The sequence below is a fragment of the Antrostomus carolinensis genome, unplaced genomic scaffold (assembly GCF_000700745.2).
Source record: "Antrostomus carolinensis isolate BGI_N321 unplaced genomic scaffold, ASM70074v2 scaffold11020, whole genome shotgun sequence".
Classification (NCBI taxonomy): Eukaryota; Metazoa; Chordata; class Aves; order Caprimulgiformes; family Caprimulgidae; genus Antrostomus; species Antrostomus carolinensis.
Window position 1 is genome coordinate 1 of NW_010289090.1, and position 18,029 is coordinate 18,029.

Consider the following 18,029-nt stretch of genomic DNA (forward strand, 5'->3'; position numbering starts at 1 on the left):
GATGATGTGGTCTTACCACTATGGCACGGTTAATAATGCGCCAGAAGTGCCAGGCTACACGTTGGCAATTGAATTATTGCCAAGCATGTCACGAATGATCTCTAGAGTCACACTGACTTCTGCAATAGAGAAATGGAAGTGACACTAAAAAGTCTGAGCAAGTGTCTGTTCTGCTGAACAAACCATTCACTTGTAAGAAACTTCCACTGAACCCATGGTTGATCCTTCTGGCTTTGGGGGAGGAGAGGGGAAAACATAAATCACAATTACCTCGACTATTACCTTGACAGGCAGGCAGGAAGAAGGGAAGGAAAGAGCTTTCATAGAGGAATCCAAGGAGGACAGACAAATTCCCCAGCAATATTTCAGGAGCCATTTGCTAGGTCATCTACAGGTGGTAGCACACTTCAGGCTCTGGAGTGACCTCCCTTTTCATCCAGCCAGCTTCAGCACTGAGTATGGGTTCAAAGGATAAGGAATCTGGGCTTTGTAGTGTACAGCAACACACATTTTCATGTCAGGTTCATCTAAAATCCACCCACAATACATGAGTCATAACTCAGAAGCACACTCCAGTGTAGACATATCCTGAGTCACTTCCATCTCAGAAGCTTATAAATATTTAGTTAGCCACTTAGCTTTTAATTTAGCAGAACAACAAAGATTCATTAGACAAATCTCCAGAATTATCTTTCACTAAGAAGCTTCTTAAATACTTCCACTCTTGCAAGTTCCTGTTCATTTCTATACAATTCAGAATTATTTGATACGTATAACTCACACAAACCATAGCTGAACTAAGAACGAATTTCTCCTGATTCTGGTTCTGTAATTAATTCCATCTATTTCAAATACCAGCTTTGCTCATTGCAAGAATAGATTTTCATTTTAGCAATAATTGATGAACCCTAATAAGGACATATCTCTCCTTATGTGGAGTGGCATATAGCTCTTCCTAATGACCACTGTCAATTCTGCTGGCCCAGCTGTATCTAGACATATAAATATGTTGAATGGAAAATACATCAATACACTTTTTTGAAGAACCAGCAGAGGTTTTGGGAAAAATAAAATAAAATAAAAGGCTTGCTTGTATCTGTATATTTTTGTCAGTGGCAGGAGGGGAGGAGATTAATGGTAGTATTTAAGGACATAGCATTAGGAAAAACTAATTTTTATTGTTTTATAAGATCATAAATTTGTTGTTATGACTACAAGTGTTTGAATTAAAAATATTTCTTATATAAAAATGTGATTCTTGAGTTTACATCTCTCCAATTAACAGATTCAAGCAGAAGCCAGTGATTGCTTTACAGGCTGTCTGTCAATGTGGACTGTTTACAGACTGCTGGAGGCCCATGAATCACCCTCCTCTCTAGCACAGCTGTGACTGAAAGGTAATCAGCAAAGATGAAAACCAGATTGGCTTGATGCTTTCTTCTTTTTTTCCCCCTTGGTCAGCAGTGCTTTTTCTGTTTGCTATTTTGGTTGATTGATTTTTATTTCAGTAATTCACACATGCAGATGCCAAATATATGTGGTTTTAAATGTTGATGAAGCAAAGCATCTATTAATGAAGACACACTGTATCATTCTCTGTGCAGCATGGACAATAGGTTCCTCTTTTCTACAGTCTCAGTAAAAGAATTTGCATCCTCACCAACAGGGAAATTGTTGTTCAAGGTGAATATGTGGATAGTAGCAGAACTAATGAGTGTCTGGAAGCAGACAGACTTAGGTAAACTTGGCAACAGGACAAAGGAAAGGACTGTGTAAAGGCCAAATAAACAGAATCATTCTTATGGCTTCAGTGTAAGTGATAGTAGGAGCAAACCCTTCCCAAAGCAAGAAAAGAGAGATGCAAATTCAAAGGCAAAAAATAACCCCCACCCCCAAAATAAAACCCCCCCAAACAAATGAAAAAAGAGAGTTTTTACCCTTACTATAACAAATATTCTTATTATATTGAAATTGCCGTAGCAATATAGCTGTTTATTACCACATGAAGGGCTCAGTCAAAAACAAGCTTCACAGGAAGCAGAACCCTGGTGAACACCCAGCCTCATAGAGCTGACTTGTTATTTTCCAGTGGACAGTAAAGGGCTTAGATAGGACTTTGAATATGCCATTTTCAGAGCAAGGTACCAAAACAAGAGCTGTATCTAGTTTTGGGTGCTTTCCTGTAAAATGTCTGATGTTGAAGGTGACTCAAAACACTACACAGCCAATCAGTGTTATATTAGGGTATCTGGAAACTCTGAAAGAAGTTTCTACTTAGTTTAAAAAACAGAGATTATTTTTAAAACTGGAGGTGATTATTTTTGCTGTTTCACACTCAAAGGCTAAGTTAACGTTCTGAAAACTATTTTGTGGGGGATTCACAATTGTGTAAGGTCTTAGAATACAAGATTTGTAGAGTCTATATATGGCTGAGTCGGTTTGAAAGACCATTGCCTTGTGGACCTAGCTGCCTCTTCTTGTTTTCATGTGCTTGAGTAGAATGACTGCCTGAGTTGGACCAGGTGGGAATTCTGCCTAACTGTTATATATTCATATGATTTTTTAGAGATTATTCACCTGGGGAATTGAGCAGAGAATTATCTGGGTAGGTCTGTATGAATATGTGTCCCACATCATCATCATCATATGCAGCAATCATGAGGTCAGAAACACAGGTTGTGATAGGAAGGACAAGCTGTTTCTTCCTTTTCATGGCTTTCCTAAATCTGTTATTTATAGCATAGAACCATTTTTTTTACATCTTTGCTATACCTTTTTATTTATCTTGTTTTTAACCTTGGCCCTATTAAAAAAAAAAAAAAGAAATTAAAGTGTCTATCCTTAGGAGCCTACACATTTAGTGTAGGTACAGAGAAAATCAGATACTTCTACAACATCTCATAAAAAACATTCTCTTCTTCATTAACTGCATCCCTATTACAGACTAATACAGTAATAAATGTTAAGTGAAACATTTCTGATGATGCTACATGTATTAAAACACATCATCTGCATCCCATTGTGATTTTAGTGGCCTAGCAGAAAACATGAATGCAGTGGTGGCATGGGCACCAGAGAAGTCACTAAGTGGCAGAGTTCTGCCAGCTTTGGTACGTCCCTGTGGTCACTAGCTACACCCCTTTGCAGCTGGAATAAGCATTAAAGGTCAAAAAAGAACATGTAGCTGCTGAGAATCAGTAAGGCTTCAGTGTTTTCATTTATAATCATAATTCTGGAGAACACATCAGAATCTGAAAATATGGGTCTGTCTACTGATTCTATGTCTTTTTTTTATTTTTTACCTTTTTTTTTAAAAAAAAAACCAACTTCTCTGAAGTGTTTGTAGGGGAGGAAACATTCATTACCAGTGGTATTTCCTTCATTAGAAATAGAATCGATGATGTCTGTTCAGGTAAATCCCTTTCCTTCCTATTTCACTCTAGGGCTGTGTGCAGTCCAAGCCTCATTGCATTTTGGCTGCTCTGGAATGTCTCTCCCTGAGGACAGGAAGCCATGAAGTCATTCTTTTCGTTGTTTTGGGAAGAAAAGCCCAGTATGTGCAAAGGATCATATGGGGTTTTTTTAATTGCTGAAGTAGTACCAGACTGCAAAGTCTGCATCCCAGCTTCCTCTCCTTTTGGTCTTGTTCATCTCTGAGCCATTTACAAAAACAATCACACTCTTCAGAACCAGATTTCAGTCTTTCTTGCCTGCTCTATGGGATTTCAAGTCAAGCTCCTCCGCTGTTACTTTAGGAAAACAAGTTCAATTTCTTCCTCAAATCCTTCCTCTTAACAGGCCGCTGTGCATGAAGCCTGCTGCATTTCACTCCGGAGGGGTGGCAGGTAACCGACCGCTCGTGGCTTCGCAGCGACATCTCGTGGCTTCATCGGCCTGGAAACTTATCGGAGATGCCTCTTCTGGGGGGTGGAGAAGGTCTCATGTGATGCAGTCAAAGATTTCATACAATGAGGAGGTAGGATGCCATTTGAAAACCAATTCATAACTGTGTTTAATAGATAAGTTGCATTGTCAACATGATCTTCAATTGTACCAAAAAATAAGATAGAAATTGTTTCAGATGCTAAAAAGAATTTATGTCCCTGATTTTTTTTCTTTTAAATTTTAACCAGCACTTTTACTATATAAAAATACTTTCTTTTTTTCCTCCTGGTGTACAAACAATCTACATTAAAAAAAATCACAATAGTTAAATCTACTGTAAAAGTAAAACATTTTTTCTGGTGTAATTAATCCCAGATGTTAAATGTTAAAATAACAGGTAAAAGCATTTCAAATGGAATATGATTTTTTTACATTGACAGTTGTGTTTCATCCAAAACCTGACAACGTAAATATTTACATTACCAAGTTCAACATAAAACTCTCCCAGCTGCCTTACTACGTTTTAAAGCCATGAAAAAATGTAGAAAAGTTAATGAAGAGAACAGAGGTTAACACTTTTTGAGGTTAATTGAGACAAAGTGAACAGCAAACTGATTGCTAGTCCAAAATTAATATTGTTGTTGTACTTCTTTTAGACAGTTTTACGGAGTTATATTTCAACTTTCCAGTTTCAAGTTATAATTTTGCTTTTTTTTGAATGCTATTGAGTATTCAGTAAATAGTTCCTTATATGAAAAATAGCTTTCAGTTTTTGGTGAAAGCAGAATCAGGCTCTACTCCTTTTACAGACAGACTTTGCTCATGCAGAAAAGGAGTACTGCAGATACTTGCTCTTCTTCTGAAGGCTGTGAAGTTTGGATGGCATAGTAAGATGAACATCTGAAGTTGCTATTGCAAACATCTAATCACATCATACCTAGTGCACAAATATACCAAAGATATAAAATAGTTTATCTCAGGCTAAAGTAAAAGAACAGGTGCCCACAATCTAAAATATGAGAATACTCCCCCCCTCATGTTTAGTCACTCCCATCTAAACAGCAGTGTACCTCTTGGTTTTTAAGTACTTGAGGCCACACAAACTAAACTAAGGGGAGAGAATCTAAAGTAGCAACGTACAGCAGAGCCACAATCTATCAACCCTCGATTTACAGAACTTAATTTTATCAAAAAATATTTGTGTGTCCTTTGGAGTAAAGAAATGTTCTTACAAGGAGGAGAATGGAAGTATACTGACTTCCAAAGCCTGAATGGAAGTATACTGACTTCCAAAGCCTAAGTGGAAGATCAGTGTATGACCAAACCCCTAAAGAGGGAACGAAGCTAATTCACCCAGGAATCACAATTAAATGCTGGGGATTTATCCCTAGCTAAAAACTGAGTGGTGCTTCTTGTTTGCTGTGAGGTGATGAATCATCAGTAGCAGAAGTGAGGGGAAAATGTATTTTTGCAGAGAAAAGGGAGCTTTCCAGCTAAAATCGATGTCCTCTTCCAAAATGAAGAGCACTGAGTGTGCTGCTGAGTGAAGGACTTTCCAAGGCTTGCCCAGGTGAGCTGAGGGGAAGGCTGCTGCAGCAGGGGTTGGCAGGAATGGGTGGCTTTGAGCCTGCTGACAGCAGGGATGTTACTGTCCCCATGACTGGTCCTCACGGTGGAGTGTGCTGATGCTTCCTCCTAAATCCAGCTCAGCTGTGCAATCACACAAAGCAAATTCAAGCCCTGGTGCTAAGAATGCCTCAGACTAATTAAAATTGCTGTTACAAGTGGTATTTTCATGTCCAGGGTTTAATCTATGTATCTCATCTATACCCTTCCCAGGCACTTAGAAAGGCTTAGTTCTAGAATAGCAATGGAGTTAACTCAAATTGCTGAGTCTAGGGTGTATTTCTCTAGATTCTGCAGGTAATTCCATACTCTCCCAGTGAATTCCCTATAAATGTTCTGTATAAACTTTTGTTCAACAGAAGCAGAAGTCAGCTATGTGTGGAAGCTGGAACAGAGGAACACGCTGTGAGACAGACAGTGCACTCTGGGTCTCTGACAGATTTCAGTGATGACACTGGGCTTTAATGAATAATTAATTTTACCTGTTAACTATACTGGCATTCTTTTCAATCAATTGCACTTGAAAGTAATTGCACTAACATGCAGTTGGAGTTTTTTTTTTCAATGCCTTTCACATACCACACTTCCTCACACTGCTTTTGCAGCTTACTTCATTCAGACCCAGTCCTACAGAGGTTTCAGGCTGTAGTTCTCTTCTCAAACACTTTGTAACTAGAGGTTTCTCTATTATTAAAAACATGGTGTATCCTGGACTTAGCTCAACTTTTCTGGAAAGTGATCATCTGGAAGTCAGCCTGAGTTCCAGCTACGTCACATGGATTTTCCCTGCTTTCTGAAACGATCTGTTCCACTGCTTTTGAAGTTTCTGGGTCCTGAGAGCAGGGACTACCCAGCATCTCGCCACTGCTGTTGCAGTGAAGAGGAGAGGCTGTGTCAGAGGGCTGATCTGAGGGTTTGCCTGGAGCAGGTGGCAGTGGCACGGACAGAGGAAGATTCATCATGTAGAACACGTTGCCCAGACGTCGCGACACCTTTAAAGACAAAAGCACAATTGCAACAATTGCTTCTTGAGGTAGTTAATGTTAAAGACCTTAAACATCAAGGCTGACTGTTGTGTAGCAACGCTAGGGACATCCTGGAGATCCTGACCATCTCAAAGGGTTATCAGTGGTTAGCAAAAGTCAAAAAACTCTTCCATTTTCCCTTTCTTATATTTTTCTAGGCCCAGGTTGTTGTGAAAGGAGCTTGGGAAACAGCCCAGCGTGCTGGGCCTGACAGCAAGGTGCTCTTGCTCTCTAGGTGCTGTAGCACCCATGGGACAGAGGGGAAGCAAACTGCCAGCCAGGAGCAGAGAATGTGGTTTTAATGAGAGAAGACAGGCAGCAAGAGGTTAAAGAAAAGGAAAAGAAGCAAGGCAACAACAGAAACACAGAGAGTCCATATTACTGGATGAAATTAAGACCAAGAAAACTCTAAACAGAGGGACAACCTGTCCCTGGAACGTGTGTGATTCTATTCCTAGAAAGGCTGTAGAAACCTCTGCTTGGTGTGTTTTAAATGCCAGGTTAGAGCAGAAGCAAGTATGTACCAGAGTAGTTCTTACCAGCTGGGAAGGGAAAAGAGGAGTGAAATGGAGTTAATTCGTCAAACATGTTTAGGTTCCTGCTCCGGCAGGGGGATTGGACTAGATGATGAAGGTTGCCCAAAGAAGTTGTGGATGCCCCCTCTCTGGAAGTGTTGAAGGCCAGGCTGGATGAGGCTTTGAGCAACCTGGTCTAGTGGAAGGTGTCCCTGCTGATGGCAGGGGGGTTGGAACTGGATGAGCTTTAAGGTCCCTTCCAACCCAAACCATTCTGTGATTCTATGATCTTTCAAGGTCCCTTCCAATCCCTGACATTCTGTGATTCTGTGTGTGTGATTCCATTTCCAACCTCTGCCCAGTCTCCAGTGTTGTTGTATCCTGACTCCACTTTAAGTGTCTCTCAAACTGTCAGCCCTAACCTCCCCTTAGTGTCTTCCTGCGTGCCGTTCTCACACACAGAGAAGCAAAAGCAAACCATGCTGGAGTCATTTCTTTTCTCCTAATATTATGGTAGTTTTCAGTGAGAAACAATGGGGCTTAGTTTGTGAAAAATTTCATCCTCTTAGATTCTGACTCTTTCACATCTCTGTGACTTGTGATCTTGGCACACGTTTCATGATCATACCTGAGAGCGGATTTTTAATGCCGGCCCGAGTTTTAATCCCATTGTATCCAGGAGATGTTCCTCTGTTAGCAGGGGGAGGGTTTCTCCATCAATACTGTGCTCTTTAAATACCTTATGAAAAGATAAAACACATCATGGTGTGCTACAACAGACTTCACTGGTTATATTTTATGCTTAATCCTGAGACATAAATAGACAATAAGAGGAGGAAATAATAATTTTACTGTTTTATCTTCATATTTATCTCCTAACTGCAGCATGAGGTCTATTGTTTAGGTGTGTGGATATCAGCGTATTTGCCTGTAGTTTATCTGTTTGTTCTTGGCAAGTGGGAAGTTTGTAATGTTTCAATGTTACTCATCTTTTTTTCTTTTTCTTTTTTTTTTTTTCCCCAGAAGTGAGCAGCCTGCTACTAATGAAAGAATAGTATTGATATGGTCAGACACTGGCCCAGGTTGCCCAAGGAAGTTGTAGATGCCCCCTCCCTGGAAGTGTTCAAGGCCAGGTTGGATGAGGCTTTGAGCAACCTGGTCTAGTGGAGGGTGTCCCTGCTGATGGCAGGGGGGTTGGAACTGGATGATCTTCAAGGTCCCTTCCAACCCAAACCATTCTATGATCTTATTAAGGTTTTACCAGAAATATGCAAGATTTCAATCTCTTTGCTTCTATTTCTAATGCTATTTCATTCTTTCAAATAGAATGATGCCTATAAGAGCTCAGGGGTGGTAGGTGGGTTATACCATTATCCAAGAATACAAAATTGCTTTAATCTGCGTAAAAATTATGCAGGGCATGTGGAGTAAAAAGATTAAGATACTTTTCTTGTACAATTGTTTTGCTCCTGGTATGTGTTGTGACCAAAGACTCCAGATTGCAGCAGAAGTGCACGTCACCTCTCAGAGCATGGACTGGCTTTCCCTTTGAGAAGCAAGTGGCTTCATGTGTTGAAGGACAATAAAAATTACTGTTAGGTTTGTAACTTGGTGACAACTGGTTGACCTCTAACACTGACATTTGTTTGATGGCCTTTAAATCTAGATGGTCCTAAAGACCTGAAAATGTAATGAATGTTTATAATCACCTGGGCATAATCTGAACAGCCTGGGAGGCTAAGGATGAAGTTGTGTACATCATCAACGGTCCACTTGCGAATGTCTTCAATGGAAGAAATGTCTTCTCCATTCAGGATCAGGCCATGTGCTCCTTTGAGGAGGAAACACCAATGTTATACTTGTGGAATTTTTCTGGCAAATCAACAAGAAACAATTGTTGACATGAACATTTTTTGCACTTCTCCAGAACCTGATGTATTAACAGCTGTTAATACAGACAGATATGGGAGTCCTAGACACCAAAATCACCAGGTAGTCAGTAGAAACCCGATTCTGGAGGGTTTTCTTTTGGTGGCTTCTTTTGTTTACTGCTGGCACTGTACGTACCAGTCACCACACATACAAATCATGCTGCAGGATTTCCTCTAGTGAGTACATTATCCAATGCTTTTGGTTCTTTTGCCTTTACTGTTATTTTAACTCAACTAATATTTCAGTAGAACAGAACCAAGCCTTTGCTAGCCCATAGTGACTATTGTCACTATGTTAGAAGGATATATAGAAAAATTAGAGTTAGAAGGATATATAGAAAAATGATGGGCAGAAGAGAGAGGCTAGCTCACAATTTCATTGAGCAATTTTGTTTATTTTAATTGAAATTCCTTTTGCAGACAGGAACTGAATACTTCATGTCCATTTTAGGGACATGGTTTAATGGTAGACTTGGCAGTCTTAGGCTTATGGTTGGACTTGATGATCTTAAAGGTATTTTCCAACCCAAATGATTCTAGGATTTTTCAGAGATACAGTATGTCTTTGGTAGATGATCCAGGACAAACACCCCAGCCTGTTCTCGTTTCAGTTTTGCAGGGCTTGTCCTCTGGCACTGGTGTATTCAACAAGAGCTGCAGAGCTTTAGAAACAATGATTCTTGCACAGTGGCTGGAGAGGCCTGTGTCTTACACTCTGTTCTTGGGGAGGTCGAGCCTCAGGGATAAGTTTGTTCCTGAAGGAGTGCAGCTTCTAAGGGGATTCTTTGTCCTGTTTAACACACACAGGGATTATGATCAGTACACTGCATGCTGCTACGTGTCCCCCCGACCACCAGAAGGAGACTAGAGAATGTCACATGTTGAACAACACTGTGGAGAACCTCAAAGCACTGCTAACTTGACAGCTTAGGGGTGACAAGTGTGTTGTCCCCAGGGACTGATATAAACACAGGATGACACCCTACAGCGGGATAGTGCATGGTACAGAGCATTGAAACAATTAGGAGGCTGCTTTGTGACTTTTTGCTGGGCAATTGTATTGTCCTGCAAAGTAAAGCATGAAATGCTGAAACCTCTGTTATGCCAGCAAGCAGCACGGTTTGCAGGTAGGGAAAAGCACTCTTTACCTTTGCTGACTTGAATTTACCAAGTAATTACTATTTGCAGCATATAAATTCTACATTTCGTTGCCATGACTCTTATCATACCAAAAATTTGCTTAAGACAGAGGGGAAAAAAATAAGAGAGCAAATCAATAGAAATAAATAATACCAATATGCCACTCTAACTGTAATCTGGAGACTTGACAAACCTGAAGGTAGCAATGGGTTGCTGGCTACTGGACATCCATATGGCAACGCTGAGAATGGGATTGCAGACGGGTACATGTACTTGTCATCAAAAGCAGCACAGGAGCTATGAGATTCCTTCTCATTTGTGTTGCTGCAGCTGTTGGTTTCGGTAGGAATTTCATGAGCAGCACAGTTTTTTCTCAAGCCTTGTTCAAACTCTTTGCAGTTTTTGGCAACAGTGGATGGCTCAGTCTGGTTTTTGCTTTGTTCATGTTTGTTTGGTGTCTCCACCTCTGCTTCTTTCTTGTCTTCTTTCTCATCATCTGCTGCAGCTGAAGCAGGGTCCATCGTTTTGTCGTCAGCTTGGTTCTTTATGCCATTGGCACTACAGTCTGCGGTTTTGTGATTTCCAGCTCTTCTCCCTGGTCGACGTCCCCTCTCCCTTTGCAAAGTGCTGACTGGAGGGTATGGGCTGGTTGCCACGAGCATAGTGTTGCCATGAATTTCATCAAGGGTGGTACGATGAACATATAAGTCACTGGGAAGGTGGCTTTCAGGTAGTCTGTGCCTGCCACGGAAAGCAATGGGACTAGCTGGCATCCCTTGGTAAAGGAAAGGTGCTTCCAGACCCAGTAGCCCTTTCCGATGAGCTTTCTCCATTTCTTTTTGCTGAAAAATAGCACTCATCTCCATTTCCATTCTAAGAGACACACAGAGCACAAGCAGTTAGGGCTGCTCAGTTCCTTCATCACCTCTTTTTTTTTAAGTAGCAGATTAAATCTCAGATAATTGGATGGGTGAGAATACTTTTCTTATCTCCCCCCTCTATTGCTCTGCGTGAGAGGTCACAAACTGCAGGTGGAATGGCAAAGCTGGCTGTATTTAATGTGCTGCCAGATACATACAGTAAACTAAAAGAAAGAGAAAAATATGTCTTCCATGTGATGCCTCTGGATAATATTTCAGACAAAAAAGTGTTATTTGTATATTGGCAATCTGGGCATTATTACAGTGATTATGCTCATTTGGGATTGGGAAAATTGTCTCCAGGGTCATGAGGGCCAAAGACTAAAGTAAATAAGTGATTTACATTACCAATCAGAAAATGATACTGGAAGCTGGAAAACGGCAGTGATGTTGTAAGTGATAAAGAACTAGAATTACACTGGGTGTGGAACCTGTATGTACACTCAAAGTAAGCTCATGTGAGTCTCCTGAGTAACTCTCCATAGTGCCTGGCACCCAAGCATGGCTCTGAGAGTGTGAAAAGGTGAGATCCTGGTGGTAAGTGTTCAACTGATCTCCTTCCTGGTGGATAAAGCCAGTGTTCCAGGGTCTGTGCCAGCTTCCTGCCCCTGGCATAGCAGGTAGGAGGGCTTACCAGTGAGACACGGAGAATACAAGGAGTTGTATGTGTCTCCATGGTACCAACCTTTGCTGGCATCAGCTTTCTCTGGAGCCAAGCTAGTGATCCAATGGAAAGCTAGAGCTCCTAGAGCTCCACAGCTTCAGCTGGAGCTGAGAGATGGGAGAACCTAATTCTCATTTAGGTTCCTGCTCTGGCAGGGGGATTGGACTGGATGATCTTTTGAGGTCCCTTCCAATCCCTGACATTCTGTGATGATTCTGTGTGATTCTGTGAAGTGAGACAATCTACCAGACACAAACCAGAAATGGTTCAGCCTGCCTTCCTTGCTTTGAGGAGCTTTCAGTAGGACTTCCACATTCTTCTTTAGAAATAGGCTTGTGAGGGCCTAAAGAGTCTTTAAAGTGGCTTTCTTAACACTGCAACGAGGTTAACAGGTCAGAGCCTGACTTTTAGGAGACTTCTTATTAAGGTAACGCTGTCAGGAAAACAGTTTGGGCAAAAGGTTATTTCTATTCAGATGGAGGAATACATATTATTGTGTGGAGGAATTACTTGATCACTCCACAACATTCAGGGCTTTTTCTCTGCCCTCTTTTCATCCTTGCAACAACCACTGAATTATTAATTCTCTGCTTTCAGAGATCCAGTGGAAGTGTTTTGTCTATGCACCGTGTCCTTGTACATCTTGCTCAGTTGTCATCACTTACACATAGCTCTTGAGGTGGAGATAAACAGCAAAGAGCACTACATTCCTGACTACAAATCCAGATAAGATATTCTGCTCTGAGGAGCAGCAGACAGGGGATCACTGAGCTGTGGTAGGAGGCAGAGTCCCTTGGAGATCAAGGATTTGGGCCCAGATGCTCAAGTGCAGGAGATTGGTTGCTAACACATGATTTCTATAAAGGGTGAAAGGAGCAAGTGCAGCTCTAAAAGTGATGGGTGCTGCAGAAAGCAGTGTGGTGAAGCTAATGTTAAGTTTCCAGGATCCAAAAGGATGGGGTAAAAGTTTATTTATGGATTTAGGCTGAGGTTTTTTTATTTCCATTGGGGTTTTCCTGGTTTTGTTGGGCTCATGAAGACCCTGAACAGAACAGGTAGGACTGGCTCTGGTGTGGCTGAGGGGATAGGTGATGGCCATGCTTGCTGCTGGCTATTTGACTTGCTTTTCTCAGGGTTTTGCTATGTAGCAAGAACTAGATGAAATGCATTGTTGATACAAATCTTATGCTTGGAAGAGTTCCATAATCCAGCTTTGCTGACTGAAGAGCTCAAAACACTTCTGTCATAATTCTTGTGAGATGCCTACTCAGAATTTATCTGTTCTTTGCTCTCTCTCTTATTATTTGAGGAGTGCTGCTGCTCAGTACCATGCTGAAGCACGGTGCATGTGTAGTTGAGGTCAGAGTTACTCTATGGCAATGGTGTGGCTGTGAGAAAGGGCACTGGTGGTTACTTAACCAGCTCCTGATTCCACTGGTAGAAATAACTGGAGTCTCTATAATCACCCTGACATTCAGACTATTTGGTTACACTAGGAAGCCTGTCCACCCTGGTAGGGTGGAGATGTAGCTAATCATCCCAAGGGCCCTGCTGTAGAGGTTTGAAATGTTGTGTGTGATAACACACAGCTGTAAGTTTGAATTTGTTTCTGACTTTTTGTAACTTCAGGGTGTTTGGATCCAGAGTTCAAGGGCTGGGCTGAAATTTGTAGCTTGTTTGTTTTTTTTAACCAACCTGAGGGGTTTGTTTTTTTTCTCTTGTATCATTTTAAGGCTAAAAGCAGAATGGGGTAAGTAGAAGGTTCAGTAGCTTCAGACCTTAACAGATAATCGAAGGCCCTTGGCTTTTCTGGGTGACTTATCTCCATCATTGTAAATAAAAACCCACATAAAGTCTGTGACTTAATAATTTCCAGCTGCCTTTGCTGCCCTCATCCTGGCACGGCACCTCAGAGCAAAGCTTACTATTGATTACCTGGCGATATTTTGCTTTTGAACCAGTTCCTGTCTTCTGGCCACAGCTTCCATGGATTCTGGTTGCAGAAAACTATATCCTTAAAGGGAAAAAAAAATAACCAAACGAATCTTTAAAGTTCACTTGTTTCCTTAACCAAATGCACAAACCCCAAAGCAGAGACACTTTTAAAGACTTGAACTGTGTGCTTCACCAGGGAGCTGATGTGACTTCAAGTTAAATCCTATTTGTGTTCATTGCTTTGGTGGGAATATGCAGTAGAAACATGATGTCCAGCATCAGGTGTTTGCAGGCTCAGATCTGTACCTGCCATTATCCAGAAAGGAAAGGGACAACAGGGTTGTTTTATTTGGTGACTTATGTCTTTGGAGCACATATAGCTGCTCAGAAAATAACAACAGTTAAGCAAAGCAAAGCTGCTCCTTCAAGACTGTTTTCAGCCCTAGAGGCCATGTAATTTTAAATTACATTTCCTCTTGAGGGAATCTCTTATTCAGGATCAGCATTGGTGGGAGAAGCTGAAGCCAGAAATTCTTGTTTATAGATCTATGTAGCGTTGAGAATTTATTAACTCACTTCAAAGAAGGAACCTTAAGATATGACATTGTATAAAGTGATATGTAAATTTATGTGCAGCACGACATGCATGCCACAGTTGTGTTGCTGTGCTGTGATATCCACCCTTCCCCTTAGAGCTGTGCCCTGTAATTTTGATCCTTTATTAAAAGGACTTGTAAGAAAAGGACTTGTAATTAAAAGGACTTGATTTAATCATAATACCACATGCCACTTTACTCAGGCAGGGATGATGCCCCACCTGAGTAAAGTGGCATGTGGCATTATGATTAAATACGATCAGGAAATAGTCTTTTAAAACAGCCAATGTTCATATGTGAGCAAGAGTTAAATGCAGCAAAAAATGTTGTTGATTGGACTCATTTGTTTAGCCTACAGCCTTCTGTTTAGGTGTGAAAACCTTGGAAAATACAAAAATAAAAGGACAGGACAAAAACATACAGAATATTTTGCAAACAGTGTATTTAACAAAAGCTAAAGTGGTGGTGTTTAAACTGGCACAGTTTAGAATCTCTGGTGGGCAGACTGCCTCCTTTTAGTCAGCCTGTTTTTCCAAAGAAAATAAACTGTTACTAACACTACCAATAAACCTCTGACAAACTAGCAGGTGCAGTTTGCTTTCTTATTTACATGCTCTCACTTTTCAGGATACAGACATTGTTTCATTACCTGGGCCTGGATAAACACGGTTGGACAATATGTTTGGCATGTTTGCGTGCTGTGGGACTGTGGGCCCAAGGTGGGATGCCATATGGATTTGTCTTGGGTCAGCTGATGCCATCATTTCAGTTGAAGGCAACAAATCTCTGAGAGGGAAAAAAAAAATACATTCAGATATGTGAAGGACATTGTTTAGTGAAGAATAATGTCAGATTTTTATGTACTCAGGTACAGCACATGCACAGTTAGTCTTTAACTGCAGAGAAATGGTGCAAAATACCTGTCTACCAGTCGAGGCTCGAACTGGGAGGGAATCGTCTGCATTCTCTGCTGGCCTGCACCCATCAGCTGAGGGTTTACCGCCATCAGCTGATTTCTCATCAGCATCTCTTGCCGCTGCCGCAGTTCTGACACAAAACATGCAGAGTTCTCTTGTTAATGGAGTAAATTAGAAAGTGGTTCTACCGGCAGTGTGACATTGCCAGAAACAATAGGGTTCATAGAATCATAGAATGGTTTGGGTTGGAAGGGACCTCAAAGCTCATCCAGTTCCAACCCCCCTGCCATCAGCAGGGACACCTTCCACTAGACCAGGTTGCTCAAAGCCTCATCCAGCCTGGCCTTGAACACTTCCAGGGACGAGCAGCCACAGCTTCTCTGGGCAACCTGGGCCAGTGTCTGACCACCCTCACAGTGAAGAACTTCTTCCTAATATCTAATCTAAACCTGCCCTCTTTCAGCTTAAACCCATTTCCCCTTGTTCTGTCATTAACTACCCTTATGAAAAGTCCTTCCGCAACTTTACTGGAGCCCCTTCAGGTACTGGGAGGCCGCTATAAGATCTCCCCAGAGCCTTCTCTTTTCCAGGCTGAACAGCCCCAGCTCTTTCAGCCTGTCTTCATAGGAGAGCTGCTCCAGCCCTCGGATCATCCTGGTGGCCTCCTCTGGACTTGTTCTAGCTGCTCCAGGTCTCTCTTATGTTGGGGGCCCCAGAACTGGATGCAGTATTCCAGGTGGGGCCTTACAAGAGCGGAGTAGAGGGGCAGAATCACCTCCCTCGACCTGCTGGCCAGGGTTTTTTCCTTAGGGTTTTTTCCTTAAGTGACAGCATTTTAGTGTGAGTTAGCAAATTGCACTTTTCTTTTTTTTTTAATAGCAGCAACTAAAAAAGATGTTTCTACTGCCACCTTCACCACTTGGCTTAAATAATGTACGTTTATACAACCAATCTGCACTGAAAATAAACAGGATGTGCACAGTCAAGTGTACAAAAGGACAATTTACCATTAAAAATAATAAATATATCACTATGAAACAGAAGAGAATAGCCATGAATGTTAAGTTCTCTGGCTGAGAGAGTTTTCATTTCTAATACAGTTTTATTTTTAGAAAAAATCTTATTAGCTGGAACCTGCCTTGTCATGAGATAGCAGCTCTAGAAAGAAGTGCCTGCAGTGGTGAGCCAGAACCTCGGAAAGCTCAGCTATGGCTGTGTGACCTTGACTCCTAGATGCTTAGCATCTCTTGATCAAATTCTGAAAGCTAAGAATCCCCTGTGTTAACTTTTAATTACCTGAAGAGAAGTTATTACTCCAGTTCCTTCTAAGACGAATTTGAAATACTTTTTAAAGACATTAAATGTGTCGCTGGCTGTTTCTTGTATGTTGTACAGATATCAGCAATCCTATAAACAAATGCACAGTTAGGTCTCTTCCTGCTTACCCCCTGCTGCCATGCCACTCGCTAATCGGTACAAGTGCTTTTCTTCTAGTGTTCCTTGTTCCCCCAGGATAGACATTTTTCTCATGTGATCTCGTGGAGTCATGCTGCAAGGAGACAACAACAACAACAACTTTTCTGTTGTAAAGACCTGACTCAGCAGGCCCGAAGAAAACAATAAGATATTCAACAACATAAAAAACAGAGCAGGTTATACAAGTTATTTCTCAGAGAAGCAGGGTCCTCCTTCTGCCAGTCACAGCTGTACCCTTCAGTGCTTATGGATTGTATTGGTTACCATACAGAAATGTTCAGTTTTCAGGACAATGGAAATATTGCCCTTGTTCACACTGAGTTGTTCAGTGTCATTGGGTCTTAACTATGCAAGGAAAAGTCAGGATGTTGGGAAATATCAGCTGCTCAAAAAGACATAACTAAGCCAAAGTCTTTTGCCTGTGGTCTCTGGTGCATGAGAGCAGCCCTGAGAACAGTGACATGTGCTCATACTCGGGAAGGCAGGTATCTTTGCTTTAATTTGGGAATTATAATAGTTTGGAGCCCTGTGTACTGTAAACTAAGTGAAACAAATAGCAAGAAATGGTAGAAACAAGCTGTTCCAGATGACATCAGTCCTTTAAGACTGATAAATGAAGTAAAAAGAAGTAAAAGAACATGCTTTATAGTGATGAAAACACTGATAAAACCAGTGAGACTCAGATTAATTATCCATATATGTACAGGTAAATAAAGCCAGATGAAGAGTAGAAATCTAGATTAGGAACTAATATACCATAAATGCAAAGCTGAATAGCTGTACTGTCACTGAGGTGGATTGTGTGAGCATTTCTAAGTCTATCTAGAGAGGAAGGTGACTAGATTACAAATGATCCTGATACCAAGGGAATGAATAACCACAGTATGCCCTGTGCAGGATTTTGGGGGAATGATCTACAGCAGGATTATGTGTGCAGATAGGTCTTAAAGGAAATAAGTCCTGTAACCCACAGCCTGCATGTTAGAATGCTCTCCCATGGGGGATGCTTTAAGTTCAGGGGTTGGCAGAGGGAGCAGCCTAGCTCTAATGGCAGCAGAGGCTTCTGTACATCTGTTTCAAACTGTTTTTACACAGCAAATGATTGATTTTTTTTTTTTAATTAAGTTGAAATTAAAGACTTCAATTTCCTTCCCCATTAGCTCTGACAAAATGGATTCTTCCTTTTTTTCTGAAAGATGGAAGGTGTAATGCTTAAGTGTTCTCATCCTGTAGATAGAGTTACAGCTCCATGAGTTCAGCTGGCATCTGGTATAGATAGCAGCAAGGAGAATATCATAGAATCATGGAACGGTCTGGGTTGGAAGGGACCTTAAAGATCATCCAGTTCCAACCCCCCTGCCATCAGCAGGGACACCTTCCACTAGACCAGGCTGCTCAA

The 18,029-nt window shown here is 41.3% G+C and overlaps 1 protein-coding gene across 1 annotated transcript; it reads right to left on the minus strand.

The window, feature by feature from the left end:
• Positions 1–6,230: 6,230 nt before the first annotated feature.
• Positions 6,231–16,702, minus strand: SAMD7 (sterile alpha motif domain containing 7). Its single transcript, XM_010168905.1, has 8 exons — positions 16,600–16,702; positions 15,158–15,284; positions 14,887–15,023; positions 13,642–13,720; positions 10,316–10,995; positions 8,761–8,882; positions 7,680–7,790; positions 6,231–6,503 (listed from the first exon to the last, which is right to left on the minus strand). Exons 1-8 carry the CDS (start codon positions 16,700–16,702, stop codon positions 6,231–6,233), a joined length of 1,632 nt encoding a protein of 543 aa, XP_010167207.1.
• Between the last annotated feature and the right edge of the window lie 1,327 nt (positions 16,703–18,029).